The 21,507-nt window shown below is 42.9% G+C and overlaps 1 protein-coding gene across 1 annotated transcript; it reads left to right on the top strand.

The window, feature by feature from the left end:
* The first annotated feature begins 499 nt into the window (after positions 1-499).
* LOC124596540 (larval cuticle protein LCP-22-like) lies at positions 500-6,311 on the top strand. The gene is made up of 3 exons (XM_047135717.1): positions 500-564; positions 3,714-3,835; positions 6,082-6,311. Exons 1-3 carry the CDS (start codon positions 550-552, stop codon positions 6,281-6,283), a joined length of 339 nt encoding a protein of 112 aa, XP_046991673.1. The 5' UTR covers positions 500-549; the 3' UTR covers positions 6,284-6,311.
* The last annotated feature ends 15,196 nt before the right edge of the window (positions 6,312-21,507 follow it).

The following is a 21,507-nucleotide window of genomic DNA, read 5'->3' as shown; positions in this document are numbered from 1 at the left end:
TGGGAACATTCCGGTTGCCAATAACGCTATTTCCACATTCGATGTACCAGTGTTATTTAATTTATGAGGTAAAAAGTATTTTTGTTCTTATATATTGATACAATCACTGTTCAAACACTGAAATCGGTTTCTCTCGATTTTCATGAAAGCTCACTTACTTGCTTCTTTCCCGTAGCCGTTCGTACGTGAAATACATGTAAACGGACGACGCCGCGAATAAAAAACTAGTCTAATTATAAAAGCAGCACATCCGTAGGACAATGTTTTTAAATTTTATTTTAATTTTATTTTTACCACTATCGGGCAACAGTAGGTACCGCTCAGCCGTAAAAATGTTAGAGGCCGCCAGACGTTCCTGTTTTGTTGAGTATCACCTGGCCGTCACGCATCCCCCCGGGGTGAGCCAACAGTAGGCGGGAAAGTCTGTGGCGTGGTGTAACGCAACGCAGCGCAGCGCAGCCAGTATATAAGCGCGGCGTCGCTTCTCAATGTCCACCACAACCTCTCCAGGGCTCTTCACGACAACAGCTCCGCAACCACCCAGCGACAATGAAGGTCACACTGGTGAGTACCGTTCACACAGGGAGCTAAGTAATGTAACCAATTTGTTCACCTCTGTTTAAAACCGTTGGTTTTCAGGTGCTCCATTACAAACCTGAAATTTTTTATGCTTTACGAACTCTTTCGGCATCTCAGGACTTCCTCTTTTTTATCATCACTGGCTATGCGCCCTTGCCCAGATAGCTTGATTTCCGCCAATCGTCGCGATTGAGCCTAGCTACACAGGGACGGCATTGTTTTGAATGTGTCTTCCCTTTATTGTGGCTGGCATAGGCCTCACACCTCACTGAACCGCTGGCTCGTTTCTATAATACTTTGTTACACAAGTAAAAGAGTACTGAATATAATATTTATTTCGTGAGTTTCTGGTACAAAGCGCATCTCACCCGACTGGCATATCGGCTTTACCGTCATTTTATTTAGTGAGGAACGGGTAAACACCGAACTCCAACGCATAAAACAGCTTCAAGCTTCTGAATGCTTTACAAGTGAGGTAGTATGTTAAATGGTTGACATTAAGTATGTAAGTGAGAAAAAGTTTAGAAAAGGTTTGAAACTATGTTTTAGATTCGTTGGAAGTCGTTAAGTGCTCCAATTATCAGACACTGGATGAGTATAGTCTGCTTAATTTGAGCTCCGTACTAAGCAAGAGCTGGTTTCTCACGCGCCCCAATGTTTATGACGTCATATTCCCTGAACCATGTCTCGTATAATGACGTATCTTTGCAGGTACATTCAGTGCTGTATGTGAACACTGTCTGCAAAATGTATTGTGCTTGCAGTTAGTAGCAAACAAGAAATAAATTAAACTACTAACTGTAGTAAAGAAGAAATACTGCCTGATGCAGCCGTTGTAATTAACAGCGAAAATGTAATAAGCGGTTAACTTATTTCATCATTTTGTGGGTGGTGTGTGCGAGAAAAGTTTCGTGAAGGTTTGGAATTATGTCTAAAGTTTGTTGCAAATCAATAAGTGCTTTCATTCTCAAATTTTGGATGAGTATGGTGTGGGTATTAGCTTCAAGATATGTACACAGTTCCGACTGTAAAAGCTTGTTTTGTACGCATATTAGTTTTTATCACGTCATATCTTCTAAACCATGCCTCGTAGGATGATATAATTTTGCAGGTACATTCAGTGGTATACGTGGGCAACGTCTGCAAAATGCGTTAAGAATATATGTAATAGTAAAGAAGTAATGAGTTAAAAAGTGATGGCTGTTGCAGAAGTTTTACTGCGTGAACAGCAAAAATGTAGTAAGCGATAAAGTTTTATCCTCTCATAATTTCGTGTGAGAAGTGGGGCGAGGGGAGAGCGTCAGCGAGAAAAAGTTTCCCAAGGCTTTTAAAATATGTGTTAAGTTTGTTCCAAGTCAGTAAGAGCCCTCATTTTCAAATGCTAGATGAATGTAGTCTGGGTATTTTGCGCACATTGAGTTAGGCTGCCTCAAAGGAAGGAAGGAAGGATTTAACGGCGTCGATGTCGAGGTCATTAGAAACGGAGTACAATTTCGGACCGTGTCAAGGATGGGAAAGGAAATTGGCCTTGCGCTTTCAAAGGAACCATCGCGGCATTTGTGTGGACCGATTTAGGGAAACCATAAAAAACCAAAATCTAAATGGCCGATGGCGGTTAGAACAGTCGTCCTCCCGAATGCGAGGCCAGTGTACTAACCACTGCGCCACCTCGCTCATTGCGTTGCCTCTACACATATACACAAGTGTAATACTTGTCTTACTGTGTTGAATCATTCACATGAGACCATAGCTCTTAATCAATAGATTACGTCATCATTTTAGATTTTTAATTTCGATCACTATTTATATGAAAATTGAGAGTAAAATTTTTCTTGCCCCCGGAAGCCGTTAAATAGGCAACTTCCAACCGGGTCCGGTTTCCGTGCTCCGGGATAGCAACATTATAATATGGTTCAAATGGCTCTAAGCACTATGGGACTTTACATCTGAGGTCATCAGTCCCCTAGATTCAGAACTACTTAAACCTAACGAACCTAAGGAAATCACACACAGCCATGCCCGAGGCAGGATTCTAACCAGCGAGCGTAGCAGCAGCGCGGTTCCGGACTGAAGCACCTAGAACCGCTCGGTCACATCGGCCGGCCATTATAATATATTTGTCAATGTGTGGTATGGAGTAATTTGTTGGTACGGTCTTCCTGGAACCTCGGAAATTTAACTACCGCCTCACTACGATCCATAACGCGTTTCTATTAGCGTCTGCCAGGGGAGTCAGTTTAGCATCTATGTGACGCTTTCGTGCTGGCGTTCGTGGCCAAATGAGCAGTTCTTTGTTATGTATTTCCTATTTCCTTTAAGGGACCCAGACGGATGGCAGTGCTCAAGAATCCATTAACTGAGGATTTTGTTAGCTGCCTCAATCGTCAATGAATAATATTTCCTCAAGCAATTATTTTCCTCGTCTCTGTCCAATCTGAGCTCGTGCTTCAGCCATAATGACCTTATCGTCAACGACACGCTGAATTGACTTCATAACTCAATTTGAATCAAATCCTTTTGAGCATTAGGCGGCGTATATTTGAGTGGAAACCGCTGTTAAAACAGACGTTCTGGGGACTTGAAAAGGACTATTGCAAAGAGGGTCGAAACGTCAGTTTTAAAAGGTGTTTACTTTCAAACTCTCGCCACCTAATGCTCAAAACGATTTTATTCAAACAAGTGGCGTTGTTCGAACGGGTATTAGAGACATTGTGCAACGATTTCATGCATGCATAGAAGCTATGAGATACTACGTCGCAGAAATGTTGTTTAGTAAGTATATTGTGCAAGTTCGGCAGCTAAATAAAATTTTAACTAAACTGTGTTGCTTGCGTTTTTATGTTCAGTAAATCAACGGCATATTTGATTTTGTAATGTTCTTTTTTAAATTTCAACGCATCGTTTTCAGACTAAGGTTCCATTAACTTTATAAGTTTGTATCACCGTGAAAACATCTTCTACACTTCGCAAATTACTGTGCAACGCATGCCGAAAGGCGCTCGCTGTGCTGTCGGATTCTTCTGTGTATTCCCCTTGTAGGTCTGCGAAGTTTGGATGAGACGCCGCTCGGTGAGGCCAGCGGATACTAAGGTAGCTTGACTGACGTCATGTGACGCGTGTGTGTGTTGCCACAGGTGTGCACGCTGCTCGCCGCTGCCGTCGCCCTGTGCCGCGCCGACGCGCCCTTCCTGCCGCTTCCCATCGACACTCTCTTCCGCAACGAGATTCGCGACGAGTTTGGCCAGTACTCGCTCGTGTAAGTACCTCGTCGACTCCAAACTGCGGCTGCTCTTATCCCTTTTGTTCACAGCGACGGTGTGCTTGTTTCAAAGCAAGTCGAAATAGCGCTTTATTCTATTAGTAAATTATTTAATGAAGTATTGAACATGCCGATACTAGGATTTCATAAAAAGACGAACCACTCATCGAAATCCAGTTTGCGTGAGATACACGCCAAAATAAGAATTTCAAGTATTGTGATGACATCGCATGCGTTGTTCGCAGCTCGTGGTCTCGAGGTAGCGTTCTCGCTTCTGGCGCGCGGGGTCCCGGGTTCGATTCCCGGCGGGGGTCAGGGATTTTCTATGCCTCATGATGACTGGGTGTTGTGTGTTCTTCATCATCATTGACTCGCAAGTCAACTAAAAAGGACTTGCAATACGGCGGCCGAACATCCCCGCATGGGGCCTCCCGGTCAACAGTGCCATACGATCATTACATTTCATCGCATGCGTTGGTTTCGCCAGCTCACAACCAAACTGTCACTTTTCGGCCTAACCTAAACCTAGGGCTACTTACAAATCAGTGTGTCACCACAACTTTTTGTATACACATACATTGGCTTTACCAACTCCCTACCAATGACATTCTAATCTAACCTAGACCTTAGGCTAGGCTACAGATTAGTCTGACACCTACTTTCCAAAATAAAATATAGAAACAAAAGTAGTGTAATTGTCTAACTTTTTTGGTTCACATATGGCGTCAGACATAACGACATCATTACGGCACAAGCCAGTGTCGACGTCCGGTATTGCTGTGTGCAGTCCACCCCTGTTTACTAAAACGTCATTTGGTTTACCAAAAAAATGGTTCAAATGGCTCTGAGCACTATGGGACTCAACTTCTGAGGTCATCAGTCCCCTAGAACTTAGAACTACTTAAACCTTACTAACATAAGGACATCACACACATCCATGCCCGAGGCAGGATTCGAACCTGCGACCTTAGCGGTCTCGCGGTTCCAGACTGTAGCGCCTAGAACCGCACGGCCACTCCGGCCGGCTCATTTGGATTATCGACCAGCAAGTTTAAGACACTTGTTCTATTGTACAAAATAAACTTTCTTTTTAGCGAAGTTCTTTGATAAATTGTGTACAGGGTTTACGAAGGACCTTATGCTACCGAGGGCTCAGAAATTCGTTTAGCAGTTGTAATTATTTTTAGCCAGGTAATAATACAGCCACCAGTCCAAATCGAACGTACAATACTGAAATATGTGTATAATTTTAAACTTCAGAGATTTATTACATAAAACGGAATCTCCTAACATTTATGTCATTACGTGAACAGATTCGTAGAATCAGTCACTTTCAATCCCTTCTATGCAACTTCCTACGATGAGATATTAACAGATTAGCAAACCACTCCCTCACAATAACGTTAGATAACTGAACTGTCTAGCCTTGAAAGAATATCTCTACTACGATATCTATTTATGAAATAAGCAAACTTATTTTTGGGATATGAGGGCCCTCCCAGTGCAATAACACATGGCAACAATTGTTTGGAACTGTCTTAAAGCAGAAGTGCATTACACAATTTTTATCCTTTGTACCAAATGATTATTTAACAACAGCTTCAAAACAGAACCCCCGTACGTCGCTGTCTGTTCCTTTTCCAAGGAGATCACCCGGAAGTAGCATACTGTCAGAATAAACTGGAAGGACCTCTTTTTCAAGTAACATTTACGTTAAATGCCTTTTCCGTAAATGTTGTAGTGTTAGGCCACAAAGATGATCATGAAATCGTCGCCAGTTTTCGTGAACAAAGCAGGTTCAAATGGTTCAAATGGCTCTCAGCACTATCGGACTCAACTTCTAAGGCTATCAGTCCCCTAGAACTTAGAACTACTTAAACCTAACTAAGAACAGCACACACATCCATGCCCGAGGTAGGATTCGAACCCGCGACCGTAGTGGTCGCGTGGTTCCAGACTGTAGCGCCTAGAACCGCTCGGCCACCCCGGCCGGCAACAAAGCGGGCTTCGATAGCTTATGTAACGGACAAAAATCGACCAAAGTGCGTGTTTCGTTTCGGGAATAGTAGAGGCGGAAGAAGGGATAACATTGGAGGACGTAGTACGACTAACCGAATATCGACTAGATCGCAATATTGGTCCTATATCTGGCGTATAAACTGTCCAATACAAACGCAGCGTCCTCTGATATTTCAAGACGTGATCATTCAAACATTTTTACGAGTAAATGTGTTCCGTTACAGCTACCAGACCTCCAACGGCATCACGGTGACGGAGCAAGGCGAGCTGCAGCCCAACCATGACGGCACGGACTACGTGCTGGTGAAGAAGGGCAGCTACAGCTACACCAGCCCAGAGGGGATCCCCGTCCACCTGAACTACAAGGCCGATGCCAACGGCTTCGTAGCGGTCAGCCCCAACATTCCAGTGCCGCCCTCTGCATGAGTGCCATAACATTTATATTTAATAAATTAATTTTTTTTTAACAAACAGATTTTCTGGTTTTATTTCAAACACTCCCAAGCGTATCTGTAGGAAGGTTGCAACGCCAGGAGAGTGTACCGAAGTGCAGGAGGACCTTATAACGATATGTTTACGTAATGTGTATACATAAACATACAATTATAAATGTCCCCGTTCGTAGTCGCTAATTATAACAATATGTTTACTTTTGTGCTGTAACATATAGCTGTAATCAGCAGTGGAAATATATTTGCGAATGCCGACAGTGTGCGGCTGTTTCTTGTTGGATCGTCTGATCAGTCGGAAGTTGCATTGCTGAGGCGAGTAAATGCCTATTCAAAATACAATTATTTTTGGATAGCTCAACATGAATTTCCTAAGGGACCGTAGTTTATCATGCATTTACCAGTAGAATATGGCGCGGAGAAAATATTTCGCCGCATGCAACTTCCGTCCGATTTCGACGAAAGAATTCGTGACTGTGAACTCTCTATTTGGCAGAAACATAAAGAAAATTAAATAACTTCATGAAGGAGTGAGACATAGATTCTACACTAAATAAATAGCCCATACACCAGTTCCATTTAACTCTGAATTTATGGCAATTAATAGATGAACTTACATTGCAATGAAGGATTTAACATGGATGCCGTTTTGACTGGCACTTCTCTTCTCGTAATGAAAATAATTCCTTTGACATTTTCATATACACGTCGCACAATAAATCTACTGGTATGCAGTATTGCACTTTTACTTTACACAAAAATAATATTATTTTTAACAATAATTATACGGCGGCAAGACATGCGCGTCCGACACAAGTTACAAGAGACAAGAGAAGAAAGAAATGAGTAACTGAGTAACTGTTAATCGAGAATATCTCGTACATCAAAAGAATGTGTAAAAGTGTTCTTCTTCTGTCCGTTTTTCGCGCCGCGCTAACTCACTGCATCTCTGACGGCGCTTCGACAATAAACACGTTACGTCACAGGTCGTTCACCTTTTACATTCTCGCAACATTATTTGCTAGCTGTTGCCGAGCGACTGTTCGATTAGTGAATGATTTACAATGATAAGGCAATCACATAATGTTGCAACCCGCAGACGGTCGGCGACAGGTGCAGGGACTGACAGTCGACACTGAACAGAAATAAACGTAACGTACTGACCATGAATGTGGGAAGAGATCCACAGCCTCTCCACTACGCTAATGGCGGTTGGCCCAGAAAGTAAATAAATATAACACATCGAGCATAAACAGACAAAGAGATTCACAACTCTTCGATGTCATTAATGGAGTAAAACCATTGCAAACAGCAACTACCGTAAAATACCTAGTAGCACCCACTGGGAGCGAACTAGAGTGGAATGGGCACATGAAACAAGCTGTAGAAAAAGTGGCTGCCTAGCTGAGATTCATTGGGAAAGTCTTAAGGAAATTTAATCTGTCGACTAAAAATTTGGCTTATAAAACCCTCGCTACGGTCGCAGGTTCGAATCCTGCCTCGGGCATGGATGTTTGTGAGGTCCTTAGGTTAGTTAGGTTTAACTAGTTCTAAGTTCTAGGGGACTAATGACCTCAGCAGTTGAGTCCCATAGTGCTCAGAGCCATTTGAACCATATAAAACACTTGTTTGACGGGATCTTGAGCACTGCTCATGAGCATGGGGTTCTTACTGTTAATGCGTCGGGGTTGGCCAAGAGGGGAAAGCAGTATGCTCACGTTGAACTGAAGAATCAAACATATTTTTAAGTGCATGAATGTTTAATGCCGTAAAAAGGAAAGGCAGGCCTAGAGAAGCCGCCCAGACTGAATGGGCCGCCGCCCAAGAGGGCAGGAGAGGAGAGCGTCTGGTCGGGTCGGAAGCTGCCAGCAGAAGACACCGGACGGCTTGTCCGCTCCCACCGGCTGGCCGCGGTCCCACCCCCACTTGACCACCTCCAAGTCTCCCTATTGGTCGGCCAAATCGAAGACGTGCAGTTCGGTAGCATTACCTCGGCAGCAACACGTGAATTTAGCTGCTGATGGTTCAACACGTGCGTTTCAAAGTGGTTATTCCGGGCAACGTAACTGAGACGCTGCAGCTAACCGTCAGGCAGAAGGCACTGCCGAACATACAGTGAAAAATAAAAATCAACTTTTTGTACTAATAAATCCACTCAGTAACGGTCCACACTGTACATTACCCCACTGGGTTAATAGAAGCTCGCCTTTATATACGATAAAGATGTAGGCCGAAGCAATGAGTTTCGAACGCAGGTATCCTGCTTGCTAGCCAGATACGACATACGTCGCGACACACCGGCACCCCAGCCACCACACCAGCACGGACTACCCCATCAAGCCTGCCTCCCCAGATGTAAATTCCAGTTCACTCCTCAGCCTACTACTGTTCCCCTTCTAAATTCTCATCTGTATTGCTGAGGCTCTCCGACGTTGGAATAGCTCCTTAGCAATAGTGAAATGGGGTTAATCCTGCCTGTACCTCAGATGTAGGAGATATATTAATCATATACAGTTGATATTCCTGCGACGTATGGCTGAGGCGTGAATTAGAATTTGAATCGGGAAGGGAAACGTACTAGGAAAGTCCGTGCAGGTCTGGTATCTGGAGTGCCAGTGTGCCGCAACGAATAGCGCATGTGCTTGGCAAGCAAGAGATCCGGATTCGAATTTTAATTCATTGCTTCAGCCTGCGTTATTATTGCAGTCAAAGGTGAGACTCAGTACGTCTCGGGAAGATCAACTGTATGGTACAGTATTAATATAAGATCCAAAATAGAGCGGCGCGTTTTGTCCCGGGGTCATTTACTCCGTGCAAGAGCGTTACGGAGATGCTCAACAAACTACAGTGGCAGACGCTACAAAACAGGCGTTGTGCATCGTGTAGGAGTTTACTGCTGGAATTTCGAGAGTGTACGTTCCAAGAACAGTAGGGAAACATATTACTTCTTCCAAAATATGTCTTGTATAGTGAAGACAACGATAAAATTATAGAAATATATGCTCTTAAAGAGACTTACTAATAGTTATTCTTCTGTATCTACATTTACAAACGTATTCCACTGGCCACCATACGGTGTTGACGGAGGTTACCTTGTACACTGCTTTCCTGTTTCATTCGCAAATGAAGCTAGGCAAAGACCATTGTCTACATGCTTCCGTATGATTCCTGATTTCCCTTATCTCGTCTTTGTAGTCCTTGGGCGAGGTGTGGCAGTCGGCTCGTTCTTCTGTAAGCTACAAATGCCGCTTCCCGAAACCTTTTTAATAGCGTTTTGCGAAATGAACGTCTTATTCCCTCTAGGAGATCCCATTTGGGTAATACTCACGTCTTGATCGAGCCCACCAGTAACAAACCTAGCAACTGGCCTCTGAATTGCTTTTCGTTTACAGCGATCTGATAAGAATCCCAGAGCCTTGAGCAGCACTCTGGAATGGGTCGTAAAAGTGTTCTGCACGCGGTCTCTTTTACGGATTAGCTATCATTTCTTAGAATTCTCCCAAAAACCCAAGTCGAGCATTCGTCTTTCTTACTACTAGTCTTACGTGCTCGTTCGATGTCGTTTTGCAACGTTATGCAAGCATCATGCCTCTAGTACCTTTTCGAACATTACAAGATTGTATTTCCTACTCATCTGCATATAAGAGGGTGAGTCAAATGAAAACCTTAAATATTTTTTAAAAATATTATTTATTGTGCAGAAGTGGCACAAAGCTGTACCACTTTTCAACATAATCTCTCCCACGCTCAATGCAAGTCCTCCAACGCTTACAAAGGGCGTAAATTCCTTTAGAAAAAAAATTCTTTTGGTAGTCTACGCAACCACTCACGCACCACATGGCGTACCTCTTCATCAGAACGGAACTTCTTTCCTCCCATTGCGTCTTTGAGTGGTCCAAACATACGGAAATCACCTGGGGCAGGGTCTGGTGAGTATGGTGGAGGAGGAAGACACTCAAAATGCAGGTCTGTGATTGTTGCAACTGTTGTACGGGGAGTGTGAGGCCTTTCATTGTCATGTTGCAAAAGGACACCTGCTGACAGCAATCCACGTCGCCTTGATTTGATTGCAGTTCGCAGATAACTTTTTAGGAGATCTGTGTATGATGCACTGGTGACAGTGGTCCCTCTAGGCATGTAATGCTCCAAAATGACGCCTTTTTCGTCCCAAAAGAGAGTCAGCATAACCTTCCCTGCTGATGGTTCTGTTCGAAACTTCTTTGGTTTTGGTGATGAGGAACGGCGCTATTCCTTGCTCGCTCTCTTCGTTTCCGGTTGGTGGAAGTGAACCTATGTTTCGTCCCCAGTAACGATTCTTGAAAGGAAGCCATCACCTTCTCGTTCAAAGTGCATAAGAAGTTCTTCACATGTGTCAACATGTCGTTCTCTCATTTCAGGAGTCAGCTGCCGTGGCACCCATCTTGCAGACACTTTGTGAAACTGGAGCACATCATGCACAATGTGGTGTGCTGACCCATGACTAATCTGTAAACATGCTACAATGTCATTCAGTGTCACTAAGCGATTTTCCTTCAATATGGCTTCAACTGCTGCAATGTTCTGTGGAGTCACAACTCGTTGTGCCTGACCTGGACGAGGAGTATCTTCCACTGGAGTCACACCATTTGCGAACTTTCTACTCCATTCGTAGACTTGCTGCTGTGACAAACATGCATTCATTCGTCGATGATTTCAATAGGTTTCACACCTTCATTGCGCAAAAACCGAATAACATAACGCTGTTCTTCCCTGGCGCAAGATGGAAGTGAGGCGGCCATCTTCTTACTGATACTGCGACGGAATGTGTGCATCTGCACTATGCTGCCACCTACAGGGCATTCTGCACGCTGTTTGTAGCACGCTTACCAACTTACAGGCTAACGGCGCGAAATTTCGATTTGTTATTACAAATTTAAGGTTTTCATTTGACTCACTCTCGTACTGACATTGTTCCACAAAAAAATGGTTCAAATGGCTCTGAGCACTATGGGACTTAACATCTATGGTCATCAGTCACCTAGAACTTAGAACTACTTAAACCTAACTAACCTAAGGACATCACACACATCCATGCCCGAGACAGGATTCGAACCTGCGACCGTAGCGGTCACGCGGTTCCAGACTGACGCGCCTAGAACCGCACGGCCACACCGGCCGGCATTGTTCCTCATTTAGAGCAAGCTCCCACTCATCATTCCAAATAGTAATTGTCTCCAGGTCATATTGTATTCTTCTATAGTGAAAACAGGACATCAGCTATAATTTTTCAAGAACGGGCCCGAAGCAAATTATTTCCTGACACCAGGATTGGTGAAGATGAAAAGAAAAATGAAATAATTTTCATTGTTCGCGAGAGTTCATTGATTTTTCCGCGCCGATTGTAAATCTCCATCCATTTATTTCAATACCTTAAACAAGAAATCTTTGAGGACATGTGCGACCGTATTGGCACTAATGATGACACACTTGTCCTGGTCGCTAAGAGTTTTTCCCTTTATTTATAACTTCTGGTGGTACTTTTCAGATTACCCCATCATCAGATCTGTGGGATAAAAATAGAGTATGAGACGAAATAGACAATGAGTGAAGTTCAGTAACATCGATCCACAGTATCTTATTACTTATAATCGGTCCGTTACAATATCAGTGCCCAAACTGTCTCAGGCACTGCTCCGTGTTGTAATGTAAACAACCTCTGCCACTAGCCGGCATTCGTGACAGTAACAGTGGCTTGTGGCAACAAGCATATTCGTGTGACATGTCAACGGTTGTTAAATGTACATGTATTATTTAACGTGAATGATTAAAAAGTTAATGCAGGAGCCGGAATGTACAAGAGCAACTAAAACAAATCAAATTACAAAAAATTAACGGACTTGAAAAATGGCAGTGTGAGAACAAGGATATTATTGGAATTACATCAGACTCAGTCACATACAGCCCCCCAGAGGAAAATGTTTTTGATATCTATGTTTACATTACAATATCCCAAATGAATATAGTATACATTTAATTAAACTGTATCTTGGGAAATATAGAGGGTGCTTCCCTGATAATGCTACAGACTTTCAGGGATGATGGAGTAAGGAAAACGTATCAATTTCAGGTAAGAGACCCTCGTCGGAAAACGACCATGTCGACCAAGTCATGTTCTGGCTTAGCCTCAAACTAGTGGCTCAGCGCTCAAACTAGTGGCCTCATCTTCCGAACGCTGATCACCACGTACAGAATTCTCGCTGAATACCCCCCCCCCCCCAAAAAAATACCCACAGATAATTCATTACGTTGATTGGACCAATGAAGGCGTACGGAAGCTAATATCAGAGAGACCGAATGTCGTATCTACGCTACAGTAATAATGAATTCCATTTGCCTGCACGAGTTTCCAAATCTGTTACATTTACTACAGTTGTTCAAAATGGCGTCCCCCAGAGTCAATGAAGGCATGGAATGGTTGCACAAAGTTGGGTCGCACTGGTTCTAATATTGACAGTGTTGTTTGGACAGTGTCACAGGCAGAAATAATTGTCCCCAGGATATCCTCTTCAGTCTCGATAGGCGTCTCGTACCCAAGACTTTTCACGTCGCCCCACAAGAAGAAATCAAGTGGGGTGAGATCAAGTGAACGTTCTGGCCATGAAACAGAACCTCCTCTGATTATTTACATTTGAGGGAATGTGTGATCCAGTTGTTTACAAACCCTCAGTCCAAAGTGTGATGAGACTGCATCACGTTTGAACCACATCCGTTGACGAATAACAACTGGGATATGTTCCAGGCACCTGGGTAGCATGCTTCTGATAGATACTGACTACACTGGTGCTTTTAACTGGGGAGGGAGAAGGAATGGGTCAATACGAGTATATAATCGTTGACTATACCTGCCGACACGTTGACGGATAACCTGTGCTGATGGAACTTCACAACTGTATCCTGGGGCTGTCCCAAACATGACTATAACGACTGTTGTGCATTCCGTCTCTGGTGCAAGATGTTTCATCCGCGAAAAGTACATACCCAGGAATGTGAGGATCGGCTGTAAGGCGCTACAGAACTATTGACTTGACACCACACAAGGCCTGAAGTCAGCAGCAAAGCACGAACTTTCTGTGGATGTTGGGGGATGCAGCTGCATTTCCCATAATACTCGTCATAGGGTATTCTGCAAAACATTCATCTCACGTGCAACAAATCGAGTGCTGATTCCAGGCACCTCATCCACTAAAGCAAGCATTGCATCTTATAAGCGGAAAGTCGATGTAATTAGTCGATCATCTCGGTCATCGTACTGTGTTACCACTTGCCCTATTTCACTTAATCGTTGGAACAGGCTTGGAAAGATAGTTTGCGTCTGATGTCTTCTAGACAGGTAACTGGTCCTGCACGACCTTTCCACTTCTCTGCTGCTTCCATTTGCTTGCCCATACACGAAAATCATGTTTGCAGTTTCCGTCACTGGCTACAGCTCTAGTTGACTGGCTGCAACTCCATTTGGTTAGGAGTGACCGACCTTAGTACTTCAACTTTAAACACAGACTGCTATCTACTACAGTACACACATTCTCCACCAGTACTGCTCATGTCAGTACAAAGTACATCATCACCATTGGATTAGTTGTGATATTATGTCAACCTCTACACCAAAGTGGTCATCGCAATTACTTATCCTACAATATTAGCAACAGAGCTATCACAGCGATTTTCACTTATAACTTTCCACTCGGTCTTTTCCAGGTCAGTGTCTTTTACCTCAAATTGATACAGTTACCCTTCTCTACCATCCACGAAAGTTTGTAACGTCATCAATCACTCACCCTGCACAGCCTGTATTATCCTGTATTCTACACAACTTATCCGAAAAAACATATAGTACCAGACATTCCAAAATAATACAAACTATGTTTAACGAGCCATCGAGTTGCACAGTGTGTGGCAGTGAATGAAAAAATACGCCAGTCAACAAAGACCAAACTAGGTCGACCTGGAAAAAAAATTCGTACAGTTACAAATTTTTATACAGTGGTAGGAGTATCGCGAACAACATGACCTGTGTTGTGTGAGAGGGGAGGGGGGGTCGATTATTGAAAATAGTGTTGCAATGGCAAAACACTAATGTTTACTTTTAATTGAAATGGTTTAAGAACAAATATTAAATGTGTGTACCACATCTAAGTGCAGTAGAGCCGTATCTCACAATTATACATTACAAATGTGAAAGTGTGTGAGTTTGTTTGTTGCTCCTTCACACTGAAACGGCTGGACGGATTTGGAACGCGTGTCTTGTAGCTTCTAAGATACTTGAATACTAACAACGACGGTGTCATCCAAATGCTGTCCGACAGAGAGACGTCGCCCTTTTACATCTAGAACGCGGTACGCCCTTAGCAAGGCAGGATTTGGTTATGATATGCTACCGTGTCCGCTAGTAATAGGCACAAACGCGAGGGCAGATAACGTTTCGCGTACAGATATTATAAAATTTGCTCTGCATCGAATTAGAAATTGCTTAATCTCTTCCTTCATCGAGTTACGATGTTTGTTACTCATTCACACTGAAGATTCTGGACGGATTTGGATGAACTTTTTACGGTTCTGTAACACAGTCGGTAAAAACTAGACCCATATAGGATCATTATTTTGCCCGTCCGTCCGTCTGTCGGTCTGTTTGTTACAAACCCTTTTTCTCAGGAAAGGGTAGACGTACGAAGTTGAAATTTATGTCACATGCTAAAGTATATAGTCCTTTGATGGTGTAAGAAAGTTAAGCTTCTGAGTTATGCAATCAAAAGATACGGCCATTTTTTATACTTGCACACTCACTCAACAAAACTTTATGGTACTTTCCATTTGGTAGAACCATGAAATGTGGCGAGAAGCGAGGTTTCGCAGTACAAGTAAAGGGAAAAATTGTTAATTTTTTAATTATTTCACAGGTAAAAAAAATTGTCCTTTGTTACCCGATTTCAAACGGAAACTAAAGCATTCTCGAAAGTCTTGGAATACCCGGAACCGATATCTTAATAGTATCGACATCGATAATAGGTAAAAACAGTAGAGATTCTGCTATTCCTGGAACGGACGAACCTTCCACACATATAATGAAAAGGAAGGAAGAGATGGACAAAGAGACAGGGAAGAGGAGGAGATGCACAGAGTGACGTGGAGGAGGAGGCGGAGTAATAGAAGAATGGAATAAATACACACCCGAACAAAGCCGGGTACCCAGCTTGTAACGTATATAGATAATTTATGCGTAGGTTTTGAGCAGTGAGTTTGTGGGTATCAAAATAGGTGAAATAAATGGCTGTATTTTTTGATAGCAGTATTAAAAGCTTCAACTTTTACGCCACCAAGGCACCATAGACCTTAGTATTTGACATAAGTTTCAACTTGATACCTATAGCAGTTCCTGCGAAAAATGGGTCTTAACAAACAGACAGATAGACAGTCAACAAAGTGATTCTGAAAGGATTCTATTTTTTCCGGTTGGTGTACGGAACCCGACAAACAGCACTTTTGGGGCCAATCGGGCGAGGCATGAACCATTTCTGTAGTATAGTCTGCAGGCAGCGGTTGACTCAGCGGATAGAAAACAGAACGGTAATCCGAGGGCCGTTCGATCTAATCCATATTTGAAAACTTTTTTCCCTTATTTTCAATTTTCACGCTACTTACACTGCAAAAAACCGAAATATTGCGCAGTAAATTGCGATTATTAATATTTTCAAAAAGGCACGAAAAGAAAAGGCAGAGAAGACTTTGGGATTGCAAATAAATTTCCAGGAAGGGATTGTGAGGCTTACACGGCGAGAACTTCATATACCAAATCAGATACGTTCATTATTTTACGGTTGGTGATTTACACGTCCTACCTTTGTCCCGAACCGCCGATGGGCCAATTTTACCGGGCTGGACAAATATCAAAATGAATACAAAGTACTACACGCTTTATGTGATAACTCCTTCTTGGAAAGTTATTTGCAGAGTCCTCATGGACACTTTAAGTACGCAAACCGGGTATGCGTCGACCGATTTTCAGAATCAAATGTGATTATCACGAGTGTTTTTTAACATGTGTGATTATTTTTGATAGTGAACATAGGAATTTGTATGAAGGGATTACACACCAATTAGTACAATACATTTTCTAAAATGCGGAGGAAGTAATGGAAAAAATGTAGCACGGATTTGGGGGTACATTGACTGGCCTATGCTTGCACCTCAACTGTCAGCTACCATTCCATTTGTCGTCAACATTTCAAAAACACAATGAAACTTTGACCACCCAAGAATAAGTACATTGATCTAAAGTTTTCTCAAGTGCATTATTAAGCCTCATAAAATAAAAAGAACCTAGTGCAGTACGTTAATCAAACAGTGTAGTGCATCATAAAAATTATAAATATAGTGAAATGCACCAAGTGGAGTACCGTACATATAGCTCCAAATTTAGCTCAGCGTAATACCTTCATTTTCATCCATCTTAGATCTAAAACCTCATTTCAAAACACCCTTTGCAATCAGAATTAAGGTCATCTATTGTGCTATATAACGCCTTCCGATCAGTGCATTTGGGATCGGTGTTGGCAGCAGTGCTACATTTACAAGTAATTTTAGAACACAGAACGAGAGTTTATGTCATGATCGCATGGATAGATATGACATAAAATCGATAGAATTGCGAAAAATGACGAGGGAATAGGTGTAAATTGGCCGAATGTACATCGAAAAGTGGGGAAATCGAGGAAGTACTTGCGTATCTTCGGGTTCGCGCTGAACAATTTGTACATGGGAACAAGTATGCGGCAACAAGAGGAATCCGAGAAAACGTCAACATCGAAACGAAGGGAATCAGGGAGGCAGTCAACTTTTTTTCCGTCGAGGCAGCATTATACTGAATGTCTATTGAGATATCATTATACACGCGAGTTGACTACTGTATTTGACGCTTTTCAGGATGACAGAGAACCATCTGCCTCTGAACTTACTTGCATCTGCATTAAAGGACAACAGAGAGTGGACGGAGTGATCGATTGAGATCGAGCTGTAACGAAGTACGATTTAACTGTTGACTGATGATGCATTCTAGACGAACTTTGATTTATGTGATGTACTCCATCCCCCCCCCCCCCCCCCCCTGTCGCTTCTTGGGTGTAAAATCAAGACTTCAGCATCATAACTAAGTTAGCGATAGGTGCTTGTGAGGCACTGCAATTCCCGTGTACACATTTGCCTGACAGGTTTGCTATTTACAGAGTTAGTGATGGAATGACTTGTAATCTTCACATGTCGGACGTTGCTGCTATGCGTTTATCTGTTTCCTTGTAAGAGGTATTCGTCGTTACTAACGATCATTTTATATAGGGCTGAAGGAGGCATAATATAATTTCCGAACCGTGATCGGATGTGAACAGTGGGTGCTATACATCTCCAGAAAGCTATATTGTACTCGTATCACACAGAGCCAATGTTTTAAGGAAGTAGCTTTTTCGTTTTACGGTTCGATAACATAGTTTATCGTAGAGAAACCGAGAAGAAGGAAGTATGTCCTGCGCTTGAAATATATTTCTTACATTGGAATATTAACAGCGTTACATTCCATACGATTGATAGGTCGGAAACGCAAGCGATCTAACATTATAGCCCGCTTTAAGTGCAGAACGTTGTAGCCTTAGGAGTGCATGTGTTTATGTTCTCTCTTATCAATACCTTCCAGGTACCGATCCTAGACTCTAGAACAATACTTTAGAGTTGATAGCCTGGTTGATTTCACGTAAAAATGCGTCGAACTCCATCTGTCTGGAGCTCCTTTGCGGATAAAAACCATTCGTTTCTTGTCCTGCTTAACCGTCTGCTATTACATTACGACACTTTGGAAACTGTTACTATACATCGATAAGGAGTGCTAAGGTCCTCGACATGGGCGCATCTCCAGAAATCTCGTGCACTTAGATGGGTGAGGAGTCGGAAAGCTCCCTTCATTCACGAGACGTGGAGTGTAGCGGTCTTCTTCTGATCGGTTGCAGATTAATTCGGTAACGGTGCTGCAGGGCGCGTTGGTCAGTGGCATTGTGAAGAGGGTTTTTCACTCTTTAATTTTACCCTAAGATAGCGAAAATGCTCTGTGACTCTCATACGCATAGAGATAGATCGTAAATTAAACACTGTGTTCGAGGTGTTAGAAATATGTAGAGCGCTGTCTGGTATAATTTGATGATTTATATGCTCGAGAATTAAGACTGAATGGACGTACTGAGCAGACATCTATCTACATTCGTAATGATTATCGCAAAGTAGAGAAGAGGTGGTTTATCTATGACACTGAAATTGGGGAAACATGGTGTCACATAATTGGCCGATGTTGAAGTTACTGTAAAATTGCTTAAATTGTTCGCGCTATCAACTGTGTTGCTTATTATTACAGTACATCGACGGTGTCTTTTCCATCTCATCTATGCATTGATCCGCTGTTGGTTACCACATAATGACTGACTGACAGCGCTTGTTTGAGTTGGGAGATGAGTTTTGTGGATGGGTGCACCTTCTGGGAGTTGCTAGCAGCAAAACAGTGACCGCGTACATGAGTGCAAAATATGGTTCAAATGGCTCTGAGCACTATGGGACTCAACTGCTGTGGTCATCAGTCCCCTAGAACTGAAAACTACTTAAACCGAACTAACCTAAGGACATCACACACATCCATGCCCGAGGCAGGATTCGAACCTGCGACCGTAGCAGTCGCACGGTTCCGGACTGCGCGCCTAGAACCGCGAGACCACCGCGGCCGGCACATGAGTGCAATATGAGGAATCAGTCGAAAGAGAACGCAGAGTCATCATCTATTCCATCACTGTGACAGATGAGTTCAAATGTAGAGGGCGTCAGTCACTTTTGGATATCAGTTTGGAAACTCTCCACAACGCAGCCAAACTCTTCTAGTTCCCTTATGTTGTAACTGCCTTTTATCTAAAAATCATCCAGCGTTATGGTAACAGCTGTAATAATATGGTTTACACAGTGTGACATCTATAGGTGGCCCAATTGACCTATCTTCCCTCCAAAATTTCAACTTCCCGCCATGGGGGGCTTGGCAGTGGGTGTGCGGCACTTTCCAGCCACCTTGGGTAGCAGCACTCGCATCATCAGCTAACGTCACTGCAGTCGTCTTGAATGACGTCAATCATATCACAGTGTGACGTCTTGGATAACAGTACTTTGGGGTGATGTCCTTGTTGCCTGCAAGAGACCATGGATCAGAACGTCTTAATTAATATCAATCGCGTCATCAGCTGACGTCACATCAGCTATCTTGAATGACATCAATTGCATCACAGTGCAACGTCTTGGATAACCGTACTTTGGGGTGATGTCCTTGTTGTCTCTGACCGGCAGTAGATCAGAACGTCTTAATGTCAGTGTAGAGCCTGACAAAGACCTCGAAGTCATGGTAGAAAAACAAAATGTTTGGCAGCGTACAAAGCGTATTAGAGATGAAAAAAATAATGTTTCAAACACCGAGATAGTATAACAGGGAGCGTCTCTTGCGACTTACAGTGTGGTCTGTGGGGGGTGGGGGATATAGTCATCCTCCTACAGTACAGATGATGGAACTTCAAATTGATCTATGCAGTTGATCAATACCTGTATATTTAATAGGATCGTCACATGCGCTCGATGCCTGCATGCATGTGGTATTTGATATATATATATATATATATATATATATATATATATATATATATATATATATGGGAGGAAGGAGATGCGGTAAAAATCTTATCTAGTTATCTATCAGATGAAGTTAGTTGAGGTTTTATAGGCCGTAATTTTTCTCTGATGGATGGTACAGAATAACGAGGATAGCATGTTGGGGAGATGGATGTGGATGGACGTGGATCTCTAGTATTTGTGTGTAGTTTGGAGAAGCACCACAATGCAGTAGCAAAATCCACGTCCTTCCCCCAGTTCCTGTACTGTCCTTTATGTCCTTTATACTACTTCACGTTGTAGGAGCAGGCTTTGTTTCCCTCGAATGGTCAAAACACAGTTCTGTAGCAGTAACTCAGCTTCGCCTGTTTCTGCACGGATTGCAGGAGATGGTAGATATAGTTTCCTCCGACACCTACTCAGTTCTGACTTACACTGGAGTGATCACGTGCACAAAGGTGCAGGGATGGTAGCGTAGAATCTGAGGAGGCATTTGCAGAATGCATAGGGGCTACCTAAAACAACACGGTAACTTTACTGTAGCAGATAGATTCGAGAAAGGTGGATCGTTTGGAGATATGAGAGAGCCAGAAATATGATTGAGTAGTGGTTGTAATCATTAAAGGACCCATTGCAGGTATGTGCTTGAATGGAAAGACTTGATTCCAAATCCCAGACAGCATTTCTAGCGGATAGCGTTGCATTAGAGATCTGAAAAGCTAGTGTACATTTCTTACGACCTCAATCATCACATCATCTACTACTGTTTGTGATCCTTCTCAATCAACAATTGCCTATAACCCAGTAGATACATCACTGACCCTCTGACATTGCATCAAGATGGAATGCGTTACAAATACTATAGAATTATCTACTGGGGCGGTGTGAGAGAGTCGCAAATACCGCTTATGTACCACATTCTTTAGCCGAATCACTTTCAAAATGCAGTAATTTTATCACGAGGTTGCACCGTCAGCGACGTGTTGGTCTGATATTACACATTCCTACAATCACTGTCTCGGTATTTGTCCAGAAAAAACCGACTCATTCAAAGGTAATGTCGTACCTCGATTTATAAAGCCAGTATAGCGTTTAACATTGATCATTGTGTGCACCTGTAGAAACAAGACCGCTTGTGACAGTAACATACTTTAGTTGCTGTGATCGGGTTTTTTGTAACATGTGGCCGATTACGTCTCTCTTCCCATGACACGTTGGTAGCACTCCCGAGACCTCAATCGTAACATTTAGTTGTAAGTACAGGAATAAAATATATATGTGACTGGTTTCCTGGGGTGATGATTCTACCTGTGCGTGCCTGACTTGCAGTGCTGGTGACCTGTGCGTGGATGATTCACATTTCCTGTTAACGGCAGAAGCCCTCCAAATGGAGAGACCTGCTGGAGTGCATGGATGTAGATGAATTAACCGTATTGTCCTCTAGCCGACCGAATAACGAACTAATACTTATTATGTGTTGGATAGCTTTCGTGA

Source organism: Schistocerca americana, chromosome 2 (genome assembly GCF_021461395.2).
Source record: "Schistocerca americana isolate TAMUIC-IGC-003095 chromosome 2, iqSchAmer2.1, whole genome shotgun sequence".
Classification (NCBI taxonomy): Eukaryota; Metazoa; Arthropoda; class Insecta; order Orthoptera; family Acrididae; genus Schistocerca; species Schistocerca americana.
The sequence above is the reverse complement of the archived record's forward strand: the minus strand, read 5'-3'. Positions and strand labels throughout refer to the sequence as shown.

What these genes read in the sequence shown, in the direction of transcription:
- LOC124596540 (XM_047135717.1), top strand. An exon ending in TTTGGCCAGTACTCGCTCGT is followed by an intron (nt 3,836 to 6,081) that starts GTAAGTACCTCG and finishes GTTCCGTTACAG; the next exon opens with CTACCAGACCTCCAACGGCA.